Source organism: Xenopus laevis, chromosome 2L (genome assembly GCF_017654675.1).
Source record: "Xenopus laevis strain J_2021 chromosome 2L, Xenopus_laevis_v10.1, whole genome shotgun sequence".
Taxonomy (NCBI): Eukaryota; Metazoa; Chordata; class Amphibia; order Anura; family Pipidae; genus Xenopus; species Xenopus laevis.
In genome coordinates, this window is record NC_054373.1 from 124,509,633 (window position 1) to 124,531,739 (window position 22,107).

At 37.6% G+C, this 22,107-nt stretch overlaps 1 protein-coding gene across 2 annotated transcripts in view; it reads left to right on the forward strand.

Annotated features, from left to right (window-relative positions):
* The first annotated feature begins 4,869 nt into the window (after positions 1-4,869).
* Positions 4,870-22,107, forward strand: part of mettl21c.L (methyltransferase like 21C L homeolog) — a 40,024-nt gene continuing 22,786 nt past the window's right edge. The window contains exons 1-2 of one of the 2 annotated variants that reach the window (XM_018245532.2): positions 4,927-5,015; positions 18,465-18,575. In XM_018245532.2, the coding sequence (XP_018101021.1) occupies positions 18,529-18,575 (47 nt within the window). In that variant the 5' untranslated portion in view covers positions 4,927-5,015; positions 18,465-18,528. Of the gene's footprint in view, positions 5,016-18,464; positions 18,576-22,107 lie in introns of both variants that reach the window. The other variant, XM_041582402.1, reaches the window with a different exon arrangement.

Here is a 22,107-nt window from a genome sequence, read left to right on the forward strand (position 1 = left end):
TGGTAGAATTTCTGTGCCCATGCCATATGGCCTTAGGCAAGTCACTTAATCTACTTGTGTTTCAAGCAGAAAAAACATATCTTGTAAGGTTTAGGGTTATAACCCTGTCATAGCAGGTTTTCCCACGTGACCCATAGTGGTCAGGCAGAGCTTAGAAGATGCAAATTGGAAAGTATTGAGCAGCAGCTAATTCTGGTTTGGCATACCTTACAGTAACGATTTTGAAACTGGGGCTTAGAGGTCAGTTGATTGAAATCTAAGAAAATAACTATTTTCTCTCCTAGATACCTGTGGCCCCTGGTCTAAGGTTTTTTGGTGGGCTCCTGTTTTAAGTTTTTTTGGTGGGCCCCTGGTGTCCCAGTCCGACACTGGACCTATGTTTGATACAACAATGTTTTATATAGCTTTCATCTTGTTATGAGCTAAAGAGAGGCACTTAAAAAAATGTTGGACCTCAGTGTGATGCTGAAACTAAAACAATAAGATGACCACTGCTTTAAATTGAGAACACTTAAATTGTGAGCACTTAAATTGTGAGCACTTATGCAGTAGCAGTAGGAGTAAATGCACTGGTTACCAGTTGTACCAATAATACAAGGGGGTATTAAAAGTAGCATAGCAGAGAAGCGCCTAACGCTAGCGTGAATTCGCCAGCGTAGTGCAATTTCGTTAATTCGCCGATTCACTAACGGACGCTTGCGTAAATTCGCTAGTGTTACTTCGCACCCTTACGCCTGGCGAATTTGCGCAATGGACGTAACTACACAAATTCACTGACATACGCATTTTTCTGAACGATACCTTTTACGCCAGACTTCCTTCGCCACCTCAGACCAGGTGAAGTGCAATAGAGTAGATAGGGATTGCTTCCAAAAAAGTTAAAAAAAATTCTAAGTCCCAAAAAACGCTGGCGTCTTTTCTTTTTTGCCGTATGCAAATTAAGCATCGCTAGCATAACTTCGCTTTGCTTGGTGAATTAACGCTAGCGCAACTTCGCAGCCTTACACTTCCCCTAAGTGCAAGCGAATCGGACGCTGGCAAATTTGCGCAGGTTAGTGAATTTGGGCCTAAAAGAGAGAAAAAAAAGTTGAAGGCACACTGCCTCATAAAGTAAAAATCACTGTTTACTGTAACATTAAAAAACAGGTGACTGCTGGGTGATGGACGCCTAACGCGTTTTGGGAACACCACTTAAATATGAGCAGCCATCTGTTTTTTAATATTACAATAAATAGTGGTCTTTACTTTATGAGGCGGTGTGTCTTCAACTTTTTTTTCCCTCTTTTGGATTATGGCAGTTGGAGGAGCTCTGCAAGAGTATAGGCACACTGAATCCTCAGAAGTCCTCCTTTGATTTTAGTGAAAGGCACATGGGTGTATTGTTTCATTAAACCCTTACAAATTATCTTGAATGAAGAATAAACATTAATAAATATTATTGAGTATTTCTTGGTGCCCTCTTTTAGGACTGCTGCCCTAGGTCTGATTGTTTTTTTTTTGCCTACTGTACATGGTAAGTGCATCCATGGGAGGTATATTCATATGGCAGACTCGGGTTTTGGATCTGCCATGGTTTTATACCACTCACATGAAAATATCTTACCCTGTGCTTTGGACTTGGGGTTTTCTAGATAAGGGATCTTTCTGTAATTAGAACTGTTTGCTTAAAATGGACTCTATAGGAGATGGCTTTCCTGTAACTTGGAGCAGTAAGGTATTCCATACTTGTACTGTGTCTGTACAGATTGGAGAAACTTGAATTGATACAGTATTGCATGACTATTATGTTCTTTAAAGAAAGGAATGGTGTTAACATGGAAATATGATAAATAAAAAATATTTTCCACTGTGGGAGTAAGTTTTCATGGGCAAACAACAACATTTATTTTTACCTTGTCTAAGATATTTTGCTGCCGGAGGAAAAATACTTTTACTTTTCCCATGTGTATATAATAAAGCTTCTTACTAGAAAAGTTATTTTGCCACAAAAAAACAAAAGTCATCATAAGTGGGTATGGAAAAGAATTATGTGCAACTATATTTAACTCATACAAGCATCAACAAAATTACATTCTAAGATGCAAATTGTTACTTTGCATTATGGAATGTTATTCCTCTTATAGCTTTTATTATATTCCTCCACAACTCTATGACAGAGTGGCTACTACTTCAGGTTTTGGATCTCTTATAATGAAACCTGATATACATAAAGCCCCAAATTACAGGAAGGCAATCTCCCATAGAGACCATTTTAAGCAAATATTAAATAAAAACAGTAGTTTGTAGTTGATGGTAACTAAGCTCTATGGGGTATATTTATCAAAGAGTGAAGTTAGAGATCGCCACGGTCTGAAACTCACTTTCCATTCATTTCTATGGGATTTTTAAAAGAGTATTTATCAATGGTGGAAAGTGAAAGTTCATCCTTTGATAAATACGCCTTTTAAAATCCCATAGAAATGAATGGAGAGTGGCGGAGTTTCACTCTAGAGGACTGTGGTGATCTCTAACTTTACTCTTTGATAAATATACCCCTTTGAATCCATATTGGTGGCAAAACAATCCTCTTGGGTTTATTTACAAATTAAATGATTTTTAACAGACTTAAGGTATGGTGAAAAAACCCTTATCCAGAAAACTCCATCTCCCAAACCTTCTGGATAATAGTCCTAATCCCATACCTGTGTTACTATTCACCCCAAAGGGATTTACAGTTCCTATATTTTTGTGCACAGGAAATTGTAAATGTATTGGCATATTTACCAAAACAGAATAATGTGCCAACTGATCAGAAATGTAGTAACTTGCCCTTCTGTGGTATTAGGGCTGAGCTGAAACAAAAAACCTAGCCTGGTTAGGGTAAGATGGGCTAAACGGAGCCAAAAAGCCCTTAACGTGCAAGACCTGCAGCGTAAAGCCTTCTGAAAATAGAAGGTATTTACTTGCCTCATGCATGTTTCTGCCCATAATGCCTTATGTGAGAGTTAAACTTTCATTTTTGATATCAAGGCAGTGCTATGTATATGAAACAAGGCAAGTAAATACCTTCTATTTTTAGAAGGCTTTCTGCTGCATGGCTTACCTGAAAAACTACTCCTAGTATGAAAAAAAAGCTTGATTAATTTGAAACAGTTGTGAGGCATATTTATCAAAATTTTAATGGTTTTAAAGATTTTTTTTATCCTCAACTAAAATCACATTTTAAAAACGTATGAATATCTCCTTGTTTTGTAAAAGATTAAAATGCCCGCTAGGTTCTCTGGGCATAATTGAACTCCTGAGAGAGGCAGAGACAGTGTCTGTGGCTCCTCTCTGCCTAAGCAAAGGTCTGAGTGGACAGACACAGCTGGTCTTTGGTGATATATTCTGTACAATCTAGTCTGCTACCTAAATGTATTTTTGTCTGTCTAGCCATGATAAAAGGGTGGGATCACAGAGACATGATGGTGACCTTCAAAAGGCAGGTCTAACTTCCTGCTGCTGTTGCTCTGCAACATCCATATTGCATTCCAATATGTTTACTTCCCTAAAGAAGTGTTGTTGTACTAGGAAACCCCAGTTTTGAAATAATTTTTATATCTATGCGTTTCGGTACCTCAAGGGACCGTCATGACGGTCACTTGAGGTACCGAAACGTGTAGATGTTTATATAATTCAGTAAAGGACTTCTAACAACCTTTATGCCGTGAGTGCTTCCTTTTATTTTTGGACTTTATATTGAATTGGGTTAGCACCCGGTGAAATGATCGAATGGCGGAGGTGAGTGCCGGCAACTATATATATATATATATATATAGTGGCACTTTGGTATCAAAAACTTTGCAGCATTTGCATCTGCCCCTTCGCCTTTAATACCAGCCATTTTCTTAAAGGAGAACTAAACCTAAAAATGGCATATTTTATATACAGAACTTATTGCACCAGCCTAAAGTTTCAGCTTGTCAATAGCAGCAATGATCCGGGACTGCAAACTTGTCACGGGGGGGGGGGGGGGGTCACCATCTTTCAAAGTGTTTATGACACTCACATGCTCAGTGGGCTTTGAGCAGCTGTTGAGAAGTTCAGGGGTCGTCGCTAATTATCCATCAGAAAATTAGGTTGACCTGTAATATAAGCTGGTGCTACAGGGCTGATTATTAAATTCTGATGCTAATTGCACTGGTTTCTTTGCTGCCATGTAGTAATTATCTGTATTAATTACTAATCAGCCTTATATTGTGACATTTATATTCTATGTGTACTGTATATAATGAGTCAGTCCCTAAGCTCAGTAAGTGACAGCAGCTCAGAGCATGTGCAGTGATTTAGCAGAAAGGAAGATGAGGAGCTACTGGGGCATCTTTGGAGACACCGATCTTTACTGCTAAAGGACTGTGGTTGCCTTGGGCTGGTACAAAAACCCAAGACATACACAACAACATTTCTACCTACTTCTTTAGTTAGGCTTTTGTTCTCCTTTAAAGCACAGAAAATGTTTGAAACAGTGATATACTGTATGAATAATAAAATAACTGCAAATGCCCCTATAATGTACAGTAAATTTGAGAGTATGGCTATTGTAACCATAAAAGTAAGTCCTTATTTGGGACCTGTTATTTGCCCAAAAGCATGCCTGTAAAAAGCAAATTGTCAAACTCTTTATAAATCACCCAGGCTGTAATGCAGAATAAATATCGGTGTGAAATTCCATTCCAAACTTAGGTTGCAGTAATGCCCTGGAAGAGAGATGGTTTAACAGTTTATACACATCAGTTCCAATTACATCAGTTCAGCAGGGATGTGTCTGACATACAAACTAGACATTTTTATGCTGGCAGCAAAGGTTATTGACCCCAGACAAACAAACATAGTAATAAGGCACATTTAGCCAAATAATGTTGTAATATGATGAAAGGAAGCATGATAACATATAACGGTTGCTCCATCCTTAGGACACTCAGAACCAAGAAGGACTTGACTTACTTCCCAATAGTTTGGTTTAATGAAATGACAGGTCTTCTGGAAGCTCATCCATCGTAAGTTTACTCACTTTTTGCTTTGAATGCTTGCATGTCATGCATACTACTCTCTGAATATACTGATCAAACTTGGATGGATTTGTTTTGTCTGAGCTACTACTAAAGATATTTATATTTGATAATGCAGCATTGTCTGTCCACACCTATGGTGGCAACAATGGCATGATAAAAGCAGCGTGTATTCATAAACACATATTTACTTGATGATGGCAGTTTCCTCTCATTCATTAAATACCAGATTTGTTATTTTTAGGTTAGAAATGAAAGGATATGTACCAAACACACAAGAACTGTAAAAGCATCAGGACCAATCGTGAACAATATAGGCTTTATCTTTAATTTCATTATATAAAATATTCTTAGTGATATATATTTACTTCTGTTATAAGAGAAAAACATTTATCGAGTTTGCACACATCGGAAGTGTTACTCTTAACTATTATCCAAATGCACACTTTTCTGTTTCATTCGGGTTGACACCAAAATATTACAGATTAGGCAGGCTTTAATTCTGATTTGTATCTCACATATGAATTGCACATGATGTCGCATGTAGAACTAGTGACAAATAGGAACGACACAGAACCATGCACAGAATAAGGATTTTCAGTCTTTACAGACACACTGTATTCTGACACTGTCTCTCAGGAAAAATCTTTACTGGTTGGAGGAGTGGGTTTTGAGAGTTTTCTGACATTTTCTCATAAACACTGTTACAGAGGCTTCAGATGCTTTAGCAGATGTCATTGGAGCAACATACTTAAAGAGGTGGTTCCCTTTAAGTTAACTTTTGGTATGTTATAAAATGGCTAATTCTAAGCAGTTTTTCAATTTGTCTTCATTATTTATTTTTTATAGTTTTTTAAGTAATTGCCCTTTTCGTCTGATGCTTTCAAATGTGGATCACTGAGTCCATCTATAAACCTAAATCCTCTGTAAGGCTACAAATGTGTTGTTATTGCTACTTTTTTATTACGCACGTTTCTACTCAGTCCCTCTCCTATTCATGTTTCAGTCTCTTATTCAAATCAATGCATGGTTGCTAGAGTAATATGGACCCTAGTATGTAGCAAATTATATTGAGCTGCTGAAAAAACAAATAAACAACTTAATTAATCACAAATAATAAAAAATGAAAACCATTTGCAAATTGTTTCAGAATATCACTCTCTACATTATATTAAAGGAGAAGGAAAGTTGTTTACAGGTAAGTAAATACATTCACTTGGGGGTGCCTAACATTTGGCACCCCCAAGTGGTAAACGACTTTCCTTCTCCTTTAAAGGTTAACTCAAAGGTGAACAACCACATTAAGGAAATCCTTAGTTCCCTAACTTTGCACAAATAGTCTGGAATAACCCTGGGCGGGTACAGTTTTCTGCTGATAGGAGCTTTTTTTGGGGGGGGGGTCTTAGTGGGCCAGTTTTTCTGAATCCTTCATATTTTAGTGCTCACCCCTCATAAGCATTGTGAGACCTTGTTGCCATTAATAATAAATGATGTTAAATAAACCATGCCTTTCTTCAGGACAAGTCACCACAGATAGTGGACCAATTCATAAAAAAGACTTGGCAGTTCTTGTACCCCCATGACAAATGAAAACACTATAGGGGTTATTTATCGAAGGTCAAATGAACTCAAATGAACTTTCAACTCGAATGGCATCTTAAAAAACATAAAAAAACTAGATTCTGCGAGTTTGAGTTGCAAAACCCGAAACTCGAACTGATCGAGTTTTCGGTGAAAAAGACCATCTGAAAAAAAATCAATCATGCAGGCTATTAACATCTTCAACTGGTTCAAGGGACCTCTGCCATTGATTTCTACATTTTGATGTGTATTTTCGGATCCAACCTATTTCCAGGGTCGGGGTATAATAAATCTCAAATAATTCGAGTTTAAAAAAAAAAAAGCCCCTATGTGTGAAAATTGCTTTATATTAATAGTAAATTTCACTCTCCTATTACTGACTGGTCAATATTCTAATTGTCACACTGGCTCCATATTGGTGTTACCACCATTCCCTTCAAAGTTGATTCAACACAGAAACACATCTTTCTGTATTCCCCAGTCTGATCTATTATAATTCTACCATTCCTTCCACGTCCCCGATTAATGTGTCTTAAAAAGTGTAGCCTTTGTGAATGAGTTGCCTCAGAATGAGTTGCATGCAAACTGAAGCTATGGGCAATAGATCATTTATTTAAGTCACTTGCAGAAACAAAACATATGCCTTTAGAAAACACAAGGCCCATGAATATCCTGTAAATTAAATTCTTATAAATGATGCATGTCATTGGTTATAATTGGTGCTTAGTGATATCATTTTTGTCACATAACTCACTGAAAAATGTTTATTATAACAATAATGTACACCCTTTAGAAAAATATGAGGATATGATAATATTGAAAGACACCTCAGAGTTCCATGACCTATATAAAAGCACTTGACCTTAGACCTTGTGCCTTTATATGGTCTCAATGACTTCTAATATCCTTTTATTTTACAGTAGTGGATACAGTATATGCCAGATAAAGGGGGGGTATCCAGTATAAGTGGAGCACTGATCTTGCACATAAATTCAGGAAACAAAATATTTTGGCTATTAATTTGAGAATGATTATGATAATAAACTATATTATGGTGCTTGAAATAAATCACATACAATGAGTGAATGGCCTGTGATATAAAAACATCTCAATTTTCCATGAACTAACAGGGGTTAAATGGAAGTGATGCTATAGTGGTAATGAATGTTAGTATGTCTTAATAAAGCTACTAAGTTCTCTCCTTTCTATCTACTCTATTCTTTCCTATACAACTTTACTCTGCTTGTGTTCAGTGTTGCTTGACTCTTGCCTGTCTCCTGAAATAGTCAATTGCCTGCTTTTTTGCTGTCTGCCTCACCACTCATTTCCAGATGTACATTTTTTTGTGTTATTATGGGCTATAGCTCTTTTATGTGGCCATCGAAGGCTAATGTCAAAAAGCCTTACTCACAGCTATGGCCAGAGATTGGAGGTCCCTGACTGAAGGGACTGTTGTCTCTTCCACTATTCAGATTACAGTACAGGATGAGTAGCACTCATTTAACATTTGCCTCTCTTTTCTGAGACACCTGGCTACTTTCTTTCTGTTCTTTCAATTCATTTAAGGGGAGTTAGTTTTGATGCAAAAGTGATTTTATATATATCGCTGGTTTTAACAACTGCACATTTTCCACATTCTGATTTACTAGGTCTCCTAGTGCTATACAGATACAGCAATTTTAAAATGTGTTCTCTTCTGATGAACTCAAACCATCATTGCTATTTATTCTTATAAACTGCTTATGATGGTGGCCATGCGGGAACATGTTTAGCAGAAGCTTAATAAGGTACTTTTAGTCCATTCTGAGACAAATTTTTCTTTGTGAGGAAGATAGGGACCTCCTTCTTCCATATATTATTATGGGTTTAAAGGTAACCTATCATGGCTTCAAATGCATTCCATTAACTTTAACTTTAAAAATAAAATGTATTCAAGTAAATGATTGTTTTGTGTTTCATTTCCTTAAAAAATGACTAAAATCACTCTTGAACAAGCTATTATTAAGATACTGTAAATGCAAACGGTAGGTCAGTGTTCTCATGTAGGTGTAGAAAAGCTTTAGGTGTTGTGGGAAGTCACTTATATCGTAGCCTTAGCAATACATTCTCAATGTGGAAAGGCAGCAACGTCCAAGGAAACGTTAAACAGAAATCCATCTGTTTTATTCGCAACAGAGTTTTCAAGAGAGAAGAAACTTGTCACAGTATGTAAGAAAAGTAACTGTAACTTACAGATTTTTTCTTTAACCAGAACAGCTTTTTCCACTGGCAGACTGGCTGCACAGGTCTTGGTCTTTACAGCGAAGTCTTAGCTCCACTTAAGGTAGTTTAGTCCATATATCCATATAACGACCTTGGTTTTCTCCAGAGTTTTTTTCACACAAGACCTCATTTAGCATATACCTCATGGGCAGAGAGTAGGGTTGCCACCTTTTCTGGAAAACAATACCGGCCTTCCTATATATTTATCTTTTTTCCCTATTAATAACATTGGGATCAACCATAATTTTTACTGGCCAGACTGGTAAAATACCAGCCAGGTGGCAACCCTAGCAGAGAGCTCTCCCCCATCATTCACATCACCTGGGCTAGTTGATTTACATCTTGCCTCTGTTATTCTCCCATATGCTGGGTCTCATAGAACATTCTGGAATATTTGTACCTTCCCTCTAGTGTTTTTCCAGACACTGTGACACATACCCCCCCCCCCTTCCGGCCTATGGGGTTGGACACTCTTTTCGGCTCAAATACACAACTGGGTATTTCTCAACATTAACTACATGTGACGGGACAGCCCCTAAACCTACGTTAGAGGCATGGGTTGACCCCCCTGACAATGGTGTACCCAAGATAATGCACTTCTTCTTGCAATATAACACACTTTTTAGGGTTAGCAGCTTCTCTGATAGAATCTACCATCGCCTATACTTTTTGCAGATGACTATCCCAGTAAGCACTAAAAATGACAACTTCATCCAGTTAGGCAGGCCAAAAAAAAAGTACAGAAAAAGGATTTTATTGTGAACTGTGACTTTGACTGCATTCTAAAATATCTACATTCTAAATCCTTCATGGCTCACACCTCTCATATTTTATGTTGTGGCCAGCCTTGTAGATTGACCAAAGAACAGCGTGGGAAGAGTGAAGACCTTTATAGTAACGCTGCCAAAGTGATGTCTAAAATTGCTGTATGCTTGCAGGCTTGAGCTTTTTGTAAAAACAAACTTGTGATGGTGATCGAGGAGGATGCCTGCCATGGATGGACTATCCACATTCAGTACAACCAAGCAATATTAAGTAGGAAAATGCAAACATTCAGATAAATCTATCAGTATTTTACTAGGCATAATGAGATCTTCATATACACTTCCAGCTGGTTGAAGATTTTAACTGCCATAAATGGTTATCATTTGTAGCAAGCACAGCTATACACCTCTAACAATTGACACTGTCTTTTGAAAACCTCCAGCTCTTGTTTGTCTTGCATTAAAACAATGTGGCTTCATCAGTCATCCGACATACACTGACTGCAGCAGCTGTACCAAATAGTGCAAAGGGTATGAAAACTGAGCTTTTAATGCCATTTAGTATCACATGTGTGCTATGCACAGAACAAAATGTCAGAACTTGAATATTAATCTATGTTCTATACAAATTCACAGAAAGTTACGCTGGTTAAGATATTTGAATGATAACATTAGAAGCCAATTTAAACATAAATCTATTATTATCAAACAAACACTGAACCTATGACACATGGCCTTTTATTACACTTCCCAGAACAGTGCTTGAGTAATGCATAGCTCTGATATTTGTTGGGATTGGCTTCTACATATTTTCATTAGTAGCCTGTAGAAACAGCAGCTAGAAATAAGGTATGGAAAGGTTTGTGACTTTCTGTGATTTCTGTTTTCTTTTTTTTCTTCTTTTTAGAGACACACGTGGAGATTCTGGGAGATTTAGTCGCCCGAAATTGCCTCTCGAGGAAACTTTGGGCGACTTCGGAAAATAAAGAGCTCCAAGTGCCATCCTGCCGGCGATTTAGATTCTACCCTGCGGGAAGGCAGTTTGGGCAGATTAGTCACCCGAAGAAGAGGCGATTTGTCGCCGGGCGACTAATCTCTCCGAATCTCCAGAAAGTACAACGTTAAAACATGAATTCAAAATGCCTTTGTCCCACTTGTGCACAGCAAGCACATAATGCTCATAATTCTGCCATGGAAATGTGGAATTTCAGCAGATTGTATTGTGCAGTTAAATAAAAGCAATAAAAGTGGTGTACAGAAACATTTGTTTCCAAATGTTCAAATAACAGGCTCTAGAAAAAGAAATATCTATGGATTGCACACTCAGACTTATATAAATGAATCAAAATTTATTGTATCATATTATTAAAAACTTACAAACACCATAGAAAAACCGACGCGTTTCGACCACCATGGTGGTCTTCATCAGGGGAAAAAAACTCCTCAATATAAGAAAAATCAAAAAGGCAGGAAGATTGTATGTATCTATGCAGTTTAAATACCTTGTGGCATGTTAAACTGCATAGATACATACAATCTTCCTGCCTTTTTGATTTTTATTATATTGAGGAGTTTTTTGCCCCTGATGAAGTCCACCATGGTGGTCGAAACGCGTCGGTTATTCTATGGTGTTTGTAAGTTTTTAATAATATGATAAACAATAAATTTTGATTCATTTATATAAGTCTGAGTGTGCAATCCATAGATATATCTTTTTCTATGACATGTTTTAGGAGGCTATGATTGGGCAGCCCCCCTTGGATTAGCACCTCAGCATGCTAACGGGTGTGCGCCTTCCAAATTTCATTTTGACAAATAACAGGCTCTGACATTGTACAGTGGGGACCTGTTATCCAAGATGCTCGAGACCTTTGGTTTTTTCAGGTAAAGAATCTTTCTGTAATTTGGATCTTCATACCTTAAGCCTTCTAGAAAATCATGTAAACATTGAATAAACCTAATAGGCTGGTTTTGCTTCCAATAAGGATTAATTATATCTTAGTTTGGATCAAGTACAAGGTACTGTTTTATTATAATTACAGAGGAAAAGGAAATAATATTTAAAAATTTGGATTATTTGGATAAAATGGAGTCTCGAAAATGGAGACGGCTTTTCCGTAGTTTTGAGCTTTCTGGATAATGGGTTTCAGGATAAAAGATCCCATATAGAAAATGAGATTTCACTGGATAGCTGAGGTGCTGAAATCTCATTTTCTACATGATACTTCCTTTCTGGACTTGGCAAAACCAGACCACTGTTTGATTGATCTACCAACAACTCACACACGGTTTGTGGCATCAAATTACTTCTATTTGGACATTATAAAAGATCCCATACCTGTATCAGTAATGTAATGACTGCGGAAGTGGGCTTTAAAGGGGACCTGTCATCCCAAGAAATCATTTCAAATCCTATTTTATGATGTTAGTCAAACAAAATAAACTTAACTTAAACTATATTAATTATTTCAATCCTGTTTCTTCTAGTCTTGGAATTCACAATCACATCAAGCAGGCAGGCGCCATTTTGTCGGCAATGTTATTAAAGCAAGATTTGCGTTGTGCCAAAATCTCGTTAATGTGCCAGAATGGGGCACCTGATACCCATGCCTGTACACTGGCTATGCAATTAGATAGTGAGGAGAGAGAGGGAATGTGGGGAGTGCAGTGGAATCTAGGAAGTGCAGAATGCAAAATAAAAGTAAGTGCCTGACCTTCTCTATGCCTAAGGCATAGAAGAGGGGCAGGCTATAAATGATTGACAGCTGAGACAAGTTTATAATAGTTATGGATGTTTTAATAAAAAAAAGGTTTCATGTTTATTTAAAAAGGACTTTTATTATACAGCTTTTTATGTCTGGGTAAAAGGTCCCCTTTAAATGAACAGTTCGGTGTAAAAATAAAAACTGGGTTAAATAGATAGGCTGTGCAAAATAAAAAATGTTTCTAATATAGTTAGTTAGCCAAAAATGTAATCTGTAAAGGCTGGAGTGACCAGATGTCTAACATAATAGCTAGAACACTACTTCCTGCTTTTCAGCTCTCTATCTCTGTGTTAGTCGACAGAACATGGGACATAACTGTTCTGTGAGTTTGCAATTGATCCTTAGCATGCAGGTCAGATTCAAACAGTTATGACCCATGTGGTTCCCCCTCCAGTCACTGATTGGTTACTGCCTGGTAACCAATCACTGGAAACCAAGAGAGTTGCAAAGCAGGAAGTAGTGTTCTGGCTATTATGTTACACACCCAGTCACTCCAGCCTTTATACATTACATTCTTGGCTAACTAATTATATTAGAAACATTATTTATTTTGCACAGCCTATCTATTTATCCAGTTTTTATTTTTATACTGAACAATTCCTTTAAGTAAAAGGCTCATTTTCACTTGACAGTGCTGTATTCAGGGGGTCTGGAAAGAATGAACTAGGACATTGGAAATGATAGGGCCACGACATGGTTTTATAAGGATCAGACAGTTTAAGGGGGGATTATGGGGTTTGTAGTTTAAGGTAGCTGGTAGGAAGGAGGAGTAACAAAGGGTTTAAAGGCAGAGAAAGAAAGTAAGGACCTCAAGCAGCCCCTCCTAGCTGTCCGCCCACCTACCTTATGGTATAAGAGTACTGTGAGAGCAAAAAGCACTTGGAAGTATACTATATAAACTATATATTACTATATAGTGTATATATTCTATAAAATATACTATAAAACTATATTTGCATTAAATTTAGAACCCGTGAACATGTTTGTATATTGGACTATTACTTAAAATTACCTGTTCTTTCATTAAGCATTATATTATGGGTGGACTCCCCCAGGGAGAAGCCTGAACCTGGAAGCCCAGCCATACTGTATATGTAGCAAATGATGTAAAGATAGATCTGCAGACTGGTCAGGACATTTTCAATGGCTAGTTTACATGGGAATCTATAAACTATCTATTCCTGTTGCCATTTTTGGGAATTACAGGTATAGTGTTATAATATATATATATATATATATATATATATATATATATATATATATATATATATATATATATATATATATATATACCAAATACTGTACAAAAACCGCACTCTCAGGACTTCATAAAGGTGCAAAAAAGAAAATTTTTTTAAATTTTTTCTTTTTTGAACCTTTATGAAGTCCTGAGAGTGCGGTTTTTGTACAGTATTTGGTTTACATAATTCTTGAATACTGCACCCAGGCAGTTGTTTTTTGAATGTATGAGTGCTCCAGTTTCGTAGATATATATATTATATATATATATATATATATATATATATATATATATATATATATATATATATATATATATATATGTATATCTGAAGTGACAGAACTGTCGTTGATGAGAAGTCCAAGAACAAAACTAGGTGTCTAAAACATTCATTAATGTAAGTGAATAAACAAATGCCTCACTGAAGGAACCCTCAATACATTATATTATCTTACTTTTGCCAAAGACTTTACAATGAAAAACTAGAGCACCAATAACAGAGGAGCTCACAATCAGTAGTAGAAGAAAATCAGTTAAACAGCATATTCTGTATTGCATGAACGTTTATACTGTAATTAAACTACTTTTTTTTAGGTTGTGTCTTTTTGTGCTTTTCAAAGCCAATGTTGTAATAAGGGAGAATCGTATCCATCCTATGGCAGTTTAAATAATAAGGGAATACATTGGACATGGCTTTCCCAGCTCGAGTGACAATAAGCCTTTCAAGAGTATATTATATTACAATATGGTTGCCACTGCCCAATAGACATGTCTGCACTGAGCATACTACTAGGCAACTTTGCAAAAAGCTAATACAATTTGTCATATTAACAAAGCTTTGGTCTATAGCTATATTATCTAGCAAGCAAGCTCTAAGTTTATTTGCTTCCTCTACATATTTATGGGAAGCCTATCATTTTAATTTGTTCGGACATTATGTCCAGAATACTGTTCTCTGTCAATTCTATTTAGCTGCTAAGACATTATGATGACATTATGATGACATCTGAGCACTTGGCACATAACCTTAATCTCTCTACTGTTTGTAAAGCTCAAACTGTTAGAATGTCACTTGTGTAATTCCATCTGTGGCATCTAAAGGGCAGCTAAGACACTAGCCAATTTAAACCATCAAAATCTGTCTATGTGCACTGATGTAACATTGTGTGTTAAATATAATGAGATTTCTGTTGGGTCAGGCAGTAATTCTAGGGAATCCAGTGCCTTGATGACATGTCCAATAGTTGAATATAACAGCCCACTTTTGGTTTACTTTTTATTGCCTCAGTTAGCTGCTGGTTTAATATAGAGTAGGCTCAAGCATGGCTTAGAATCGCAATGTTGGCTACAGCAGTAGCTCACGAACATTCCGGGAAAACCACGTATTGAATACAGCAAGACAGAGGCATCATATGGAAATCAGGATGTCATAAAAAGAATTACATAATATCATTTAAGGGGATGTGCAAACCTTATATTGCCTTGATTAACTTGCTTTGTGCAGTGGAATACCTACAGATGATACAAGTTTTATACGGGCAGTGAACCAATGAAGGGAAATATTCCTGCTTGTGCTTTGCATGACTTTTGCACATCTGACCCACCCCGAATTTTCAATTGATCTAGTAACCCTAGCTAAGCCTGAGAAATAAGGCAGCAAGAAGTGGAACAGATGAGCGGGACTAGTAGGATTTTTGCAGTAATATTCAATAAAGTGACCAAAAACACCACATTTTCAGCACATTCCTTCTATATTTAAAAGAGTATAATGAACTGGCACATTCTTGTTTTCACATAATGTATCTCATTTAATAGACAACGTGAATTATCAATGTCATGACAATCCTCTAAATAATCATATTATAACCCCTCCAAATGAAAACCCAGCATCCATACACACACCCCTCCCTGCTTTCACATAAATTCTATATACCCATACCTATACTAACTATAGAGTTTAGTATCACAATAGCCTTTGATATTATGTCTGTCCAAAAAATCATCCAAGCCATTCTTAAAGGCATTAACTGAATCAGCCATCACAACATCACCCGGCAGTGCATTCCACAATCTCACTGTCCTGACTGTGAAGAACCCCCTACGTTGCTTCAAATGAAAGTTCTTTTCTTCTAGTCTAAAGGGGTGGCCTCTGGTACGGTGATCCACTTTATGGGTAAAAAGGTCCCCTGCCATTTGTCTATAATGTCCTCTAATGTACTTGTAAAGTGTAATCATGTCCCCTCGCAAGCACCTTTTTTTCCAGAGAAAACAACCCCAAACTTGACAGTCTACCCTCATAATTTAAGTCTTCCATCCCTCTAACAGTTTAGTTGCACGTCTCTGCACTCTCTCCAGCTCATTTATATCCCTCTTAAGGACTGGAGTCCAAAAACTGCACTGCATACTCCAGTTGAGGCCTCACCAGGGACCTATAAAGAGGCATAATTATGTTTTCATCCCTTGAGTTAATGCCCTTTTTTATGCAAGACAGAACTTTATTTGCTTTAGTAGCCACAGAATGACACTGCCCAGAATTAGACAACTCTACAAAAACCCCTAGATCCTTCTCATTTAAGGAAACTCCCAAAACACTGCCATTAAAGGAGAAGGAAAGGTTAAAACTAAGTAAGCCTTATCAGAAAGGTCCACCTAAATATACCAGTAAACCCTCAAAGTAATGCTGCTCTGAGTCCCCTGTCAAAAGAAACACTGCATTTCTTACTTCTATTGTGTACACATGGGCTTCTGTATCAGACTTCCTGCCTTCAGCTTAAACCTCATTGCCCTGGGCAAGAGCATGCTCAGTTTGCTCCTCTTCCCCCCTCCTCCTTTCTCTACTGTAATCTGAGCCCAGAGCAGGGAGAGACTCAGGCAGGAAGTGATGTCACACCACATTAATACTGCAGCTCCTATCCTAAACAAACAGAGAGTTTCTAGAGCTTTTTACTCAGGTATGGTAAAACATTCTACAGAATAAATATAGCATTCTAGCTTACACTATTGCAGCGAATCTATTGGCAAAAAATGCCTCCGTAGCTTTCCTTCTCCTTTAAGGGGCACATTTACCTAGGGTCGAATATCGAGGGTTAATTAACCCTCGATATTGGTCCGTCAAAGTAAAATCCTTCGACTTCGAATAACGAATTCGAAGGATTTTGCGCTATTCCTACAATCAAACGATCGAAGGAATAATCGTTTGATTGAACGATTAAATCCTTTGAATCGAACGATTCAAAGGATATTAATCCATCGATCGAAGAATATTCCTTCGATCAGGAAATTGTTAGGAAGCCTATGGGGACCTTCCCCATAGGCTAACATTGGCCTCGGTAGGTTTTAGGTGGCGAACTAGGGGGTCGAAGTTTTTTTTAAAGAGACAGTACTTCGACTATCGAATGGTCGAATAGTCGAACGACTTTTAGTTCGAATCGTTCGATTCAAAGTTGAAGGTCGTAGTCGAAGGTCGAAGTAGCCCATTCGATGGTCGAAGTAGCCATATTCGACCATTCGAAATTCAAACTATTTTTCCTCTATTCCTTCACTCGAACTAAGTAAATGGGCCCCTAAGTGTATAACTTTGATTTATATTATTTCTGCCAAAGTGCATAACCTTGCATTTATCAACATTGAACCTCATTTTCCAGTTTAGCAAACAAAGGTATGGATGGAGCACATAAGACGCAGTCTCTGCCGCAAATAATTATTTATTGCATCACAACATGTTTCGGGTCCCAAGGATCCTTTATCAAGTGGATAAAGGATCCTTGGGATCCGAAACATGTTGTGATGCAATAAATAATTATTTGCTCCATCCATACCTTTGTTTGCTGAACTTGTCTATGGGTCTTCTGGCGTGGCCTGACTGGAGAGTGAGCACGATACACAGGTGAAGGTGACTGAACAAATTTGCTGATAGTTTCATTTTCCAGTATGCTGCCCAGTTTTCCAATTTAGACAAATCACTCTGCAAAGTGGCAGCATCCTGCATGGAACCTATAGTTCTGCACAATTTAGTATCATCTGCAAAAATAGAAACAGTACTTTCAATGCCCACCTCCAGGTCATTAATAAACAAGTTGAAAAGCAAAGGACCTAGTACAGAGCCCTGCCGTACTCTGTAGTTAATACAGTAACAATTGTGGTTTTGCAAAGCTTCTTTAATTGTTTGTAGGAAATGTTATCTTACCAGGTACCAAGGTATGTAATTTTCTGATGTGCAGTTAATTTATGCTGCATTAATTAAATCAGCAATTTTTTTCAATATGCTATTATCTCTTCCTTCATAAATGCTGTCATTGCTTTGTACATAGTTGCTCTGAATACACCAAACTGGCAGTTAATATGACAGATGGTCCTGCATGGCGTGTACAATTGGTCTTCTTTAAAATACATTCAAGTGTGCTATTTTCCTCCGTACAGACTCATACACCTTGTTGATACAACATGTGCATAGGTTCTGGTTCAACATAGTATAAAGTACAAAAAAAGAAAACACAGCAACATTTGTTTTCAAGGTTGCAATAAGACATAAGAGACTCAACGGTGGTTGTGAGTATTTTTATACAAGTGGTGATCATTTCAGCAAATTCAACACTATTTCAGTCTCCATTCTCATCGTACGTGATGTTGCACAGCCTTTTTTATCTCTAACATATTTTTAGCTTGCAGCCGTGTATCAGAATCCAAAGAAATGTGACATGTCAAGAAAAGGATCCAGCTTTGGCATCATGTCTGCTTAGGGATAATGGTTTTCTCTGGCAAGTGTGCGAAATGTTTAGTGTAACACTGGAAGCTATTGTGACATTTGTAATCTCTCCTTAAATAGAACATTGTCATACTGATCGCCATAATTCAGCAGTGAGTCATTATCTCAGGTGGTTATAGCAAAGATGTCGGACCATGCCCTTTGCCGGGCGTTGGAATCCTGCTTTAAAAGGTAAGAAAACTACAAAACAAAATTTTTGCTTTTGAAAAAAAAAAAAAATGATTGTAGCATCATTGGTGCAGAACTATATATTACTAACATAGACATCCAAAGGAAGGACGGCACTCCAATACTAGGAATAAATATTTATTCCAAACACATACAAGGATCCAACGCCCTACGCGTTTCGGGAATCACTCCCTTAATCACATGCCTATGATTAAGGGAGTGATTCCCGAAACGCGTAGGGCGTTGGATCCTTGTATGTGTTTGGAATAAATATTTATTCCTAGTATTGGAGTGCCGTCCTTCCTTTGGATGTCTATGTGAATTCTAGCAGTGGGGACGCTGCGGACTGAGCACCCGTTTGAAGCAGCAAACAGGAAGTGTTAAACTCGGAGCGGTTCTTCTTTCGTGAAATTGAATCACTATATATTACTAACTATGCACAACTCAGTGCATATTGCATGCCACTAAACCTTTTTAGAATAAATATATATATATGGAAAATCATTTATTAGTATGAAGGCGTGCTGGTTCCAGAAACCCATTATCCAGAAAGGATCTAATTACAGGAAGGCCATCTTTCATAGAGCCCATTTCAAGCATATAATTCAAAATTGTAATCATAATTTCCATTTTCTCTGTAATAATAAAACAGTGCCTAGCACTTGATCCCAACTAATATATAATTAATCCTTATTGGAAGCAAAACAATCTTATTGGGTTTTATTAATGTTTAAATGATTTTCAGCAGATTTAAAATCAAAAATTACGAACATATCCCTTATCCGGAACACCCCAGGTTCCCAGAATTCTGAATAATAGATCCTATACCTATATATGACACAGTATACACCGAAGGTTATTTTTTATATACATACTGGCATACTGGAAGACCTCTGTAGGTTGTCAGTGAGTCCCTGTGAATTAGTTAATAATGTCTGGATAGCTTCCAATTTCCCATAACTGCAGCAGACAGCTCACAAAAACCAATACTCATCATAGTGTTCTTGGCTGCTATAAATGCAAATAGGTTAGGAAAGCAATATGGTGTTCTGTAAACATAAGGCTGTGGTTCTCTTTCAGAAAAGCCGTTGCATTTTTAGCTTACGCAAAATTTTGCCCTGGCTTCTGAAATTAAATGCTGTGCATTATTAAAATGTACATTGAAAAATGAGCCCATATCTACTCTAGTCAAAAGTACATCTGTTAGATGATTCATCACATTTATTTTAATGATAGGGCTGCTTGTGTAATAATGTGGGTATAAGTACACATAAAAAAAACCCAATACATAATGTTGGATTTACTTATTTCCCATAGTATTTTTAGTTCTGCAGTTTTTTCTCCTTGTATGGCACTTTTTCTTTATATAGGTAAGTTCATTGGAAAAATACAAAAAAACACAATACAAACATTTGACATGTCAGGGTACCAAACATCAGATTATACATACACATAGACAGAAACAGCGTTTCCATCAAGATAATTATCATGTTACATATTTGTTGCTGTAAAAAATTCCTACTAGGCATTCGCAGTACTTAAGGGTTGCTGAAGGGGATATTTTCTAAGCCATGGTCCCCATACCTTTTCAAATTTCTCACCCTGCCCCTTACGCTTCAAGTACTTCAAGATTTCAAGTACTTTATGTTGCAATGGGCAATGGCTGGGGGTCAGACATCAATACGGCCCCCAACATCTCAAAGAAAATCGTCAGGGTGCTGTTCAAGTAGGGTAATAGCAGGGCAGGACCAGAGGGTGTGCAATAAAATGCCCTTTACTCGCTTACATTGAGGACAGTGGCGAGAGTCTGGGGAACATTTTGTAGAGTCTAGTCAGAGTGTAGTAAGCCCTGTGAAGTAAGTAAAGTTCAAGACCTGGGTTAGGTTTTTCCTAATGCATTCTACATGTTAGTGGACTTGCATTATGATAATACAAATTTATCAGCTTGTACAGGGTTAAGATCTTACATTCGGCTGGTTCTTTTTTAAGTAGGGCGATTACAGGATGATTAGTTATTTGTACAAAAAGGAAATTATGCCAGCAGATAAGCGTTGCCACTGGGACGTAAGGAGGGCATATATTGTTTACAGTTTGGAAAAGTTAAGTGGTTTGTTGGCCCCCCATACATCTGCTATTGTGAGGATTCTGCATTTCAACCAACTGTTACTTGATGTTCTTTTGAAAAGACCCATTTAGCTGCTCCCAGGATGGGGTTAATCTGAGCATTGAGAGTAATGGGGGTAGCTACTAGGAGAACTTGTAGAGTATTTATACGATTAGGTAGTATTATTGACCAGATGTGGTACAAGGCTGAATAAGGACCCCCTAGCATTAGAGAAGTTATGTGTGACAACTGCACAGCAAGGTACAATTAACAAAAAACTAGTTTAAACCATACCACCCTCTTCTTAGGGTCTTTTCAGTAGACCCATACGCAGTCTGTCTACATCTGGTAGATTTTTGCCCAGATATAGATTGGTGAGGCCACTAAAAGGGCCCCACACATGGGCCAATAAGATGGCGACACGGTCTGTTGGCAGCTTTTATTGGCCTGTGTATGGCCATCTTAAGTAATACACAATGCCATATTATGTTCAAATAAAATGTTCCAATCTTGCTGCCATTAACATCCCTCACATTGGGTTCAAGTTGCCAAGATTTTATAGTTAGTCCCTGTAAACCCTCAGTCATTCTTATTTGCCCTTAAGTCTGTTAAGACACTAAGAGGGCTATTGACCAACATTTGGATTTCTTTTTTTTTTCTTTTTCACAAATCATATTATTTCTCTAAAAATTCATGGCATTCATGATTTAGAGAAATAGAGTATAATTAGAGATGTCGCGAACTGTTCGCCGGCGAACTTGTTCGCGCGAACATCGGGTGTTCGCGCTCGCCGGAAGTTCGCGAACGTCGCGCGACGTTCGCCATTTTGGGTTCGCCATTGTTGGCGCTTTTTTTTGCCCTCTCACCCCAGACCAGCAGGTACATGGCAGCCAATCAGGAAGCTCTCCCCTGGACCACTCCCCTTCCCTATAAAAACCAAAGCCCTGCAGCGTTTTTTCACTCTGCCTGTGTGTGCTGAAGAGATAGTGTAGGGAGAGAGCTGCTGCCTGTTAGTGATTTCAGGGACAGTTGAAAGTTTGCTGGCTAGTAATCGTTTTGATACTGCTCTGTTATTGGAGGGACAGAAGTCTGCAGGGGTTTGAGGGACATTTTAGCTTAGGTAGCTTTGCTGGCTAGTAATCTACCTTCTACTGCAGTGCTCTGTATGTAGCTGCAGTGGGCAGCTGTCCTGCTTCTGATCTCATCTGCTGACTGCTGCAATAACAGTAGTCCTTGTAAGGACTGCTTTTATTTATTTTTTTGTTGTTTTACTACTACTACTACTACTACTACTATAAGAGCCCAGTGCTATTAGTCTAGCAGTGTTGGGGAGTGGGACTGGTGTGCTAATCTGCTGCTCCTAGTAGTTCAGCAGCACCAACTTTAATTTTTTTTTTTTAATATTCATTTTTTTTTATTTTACTTTTTTTT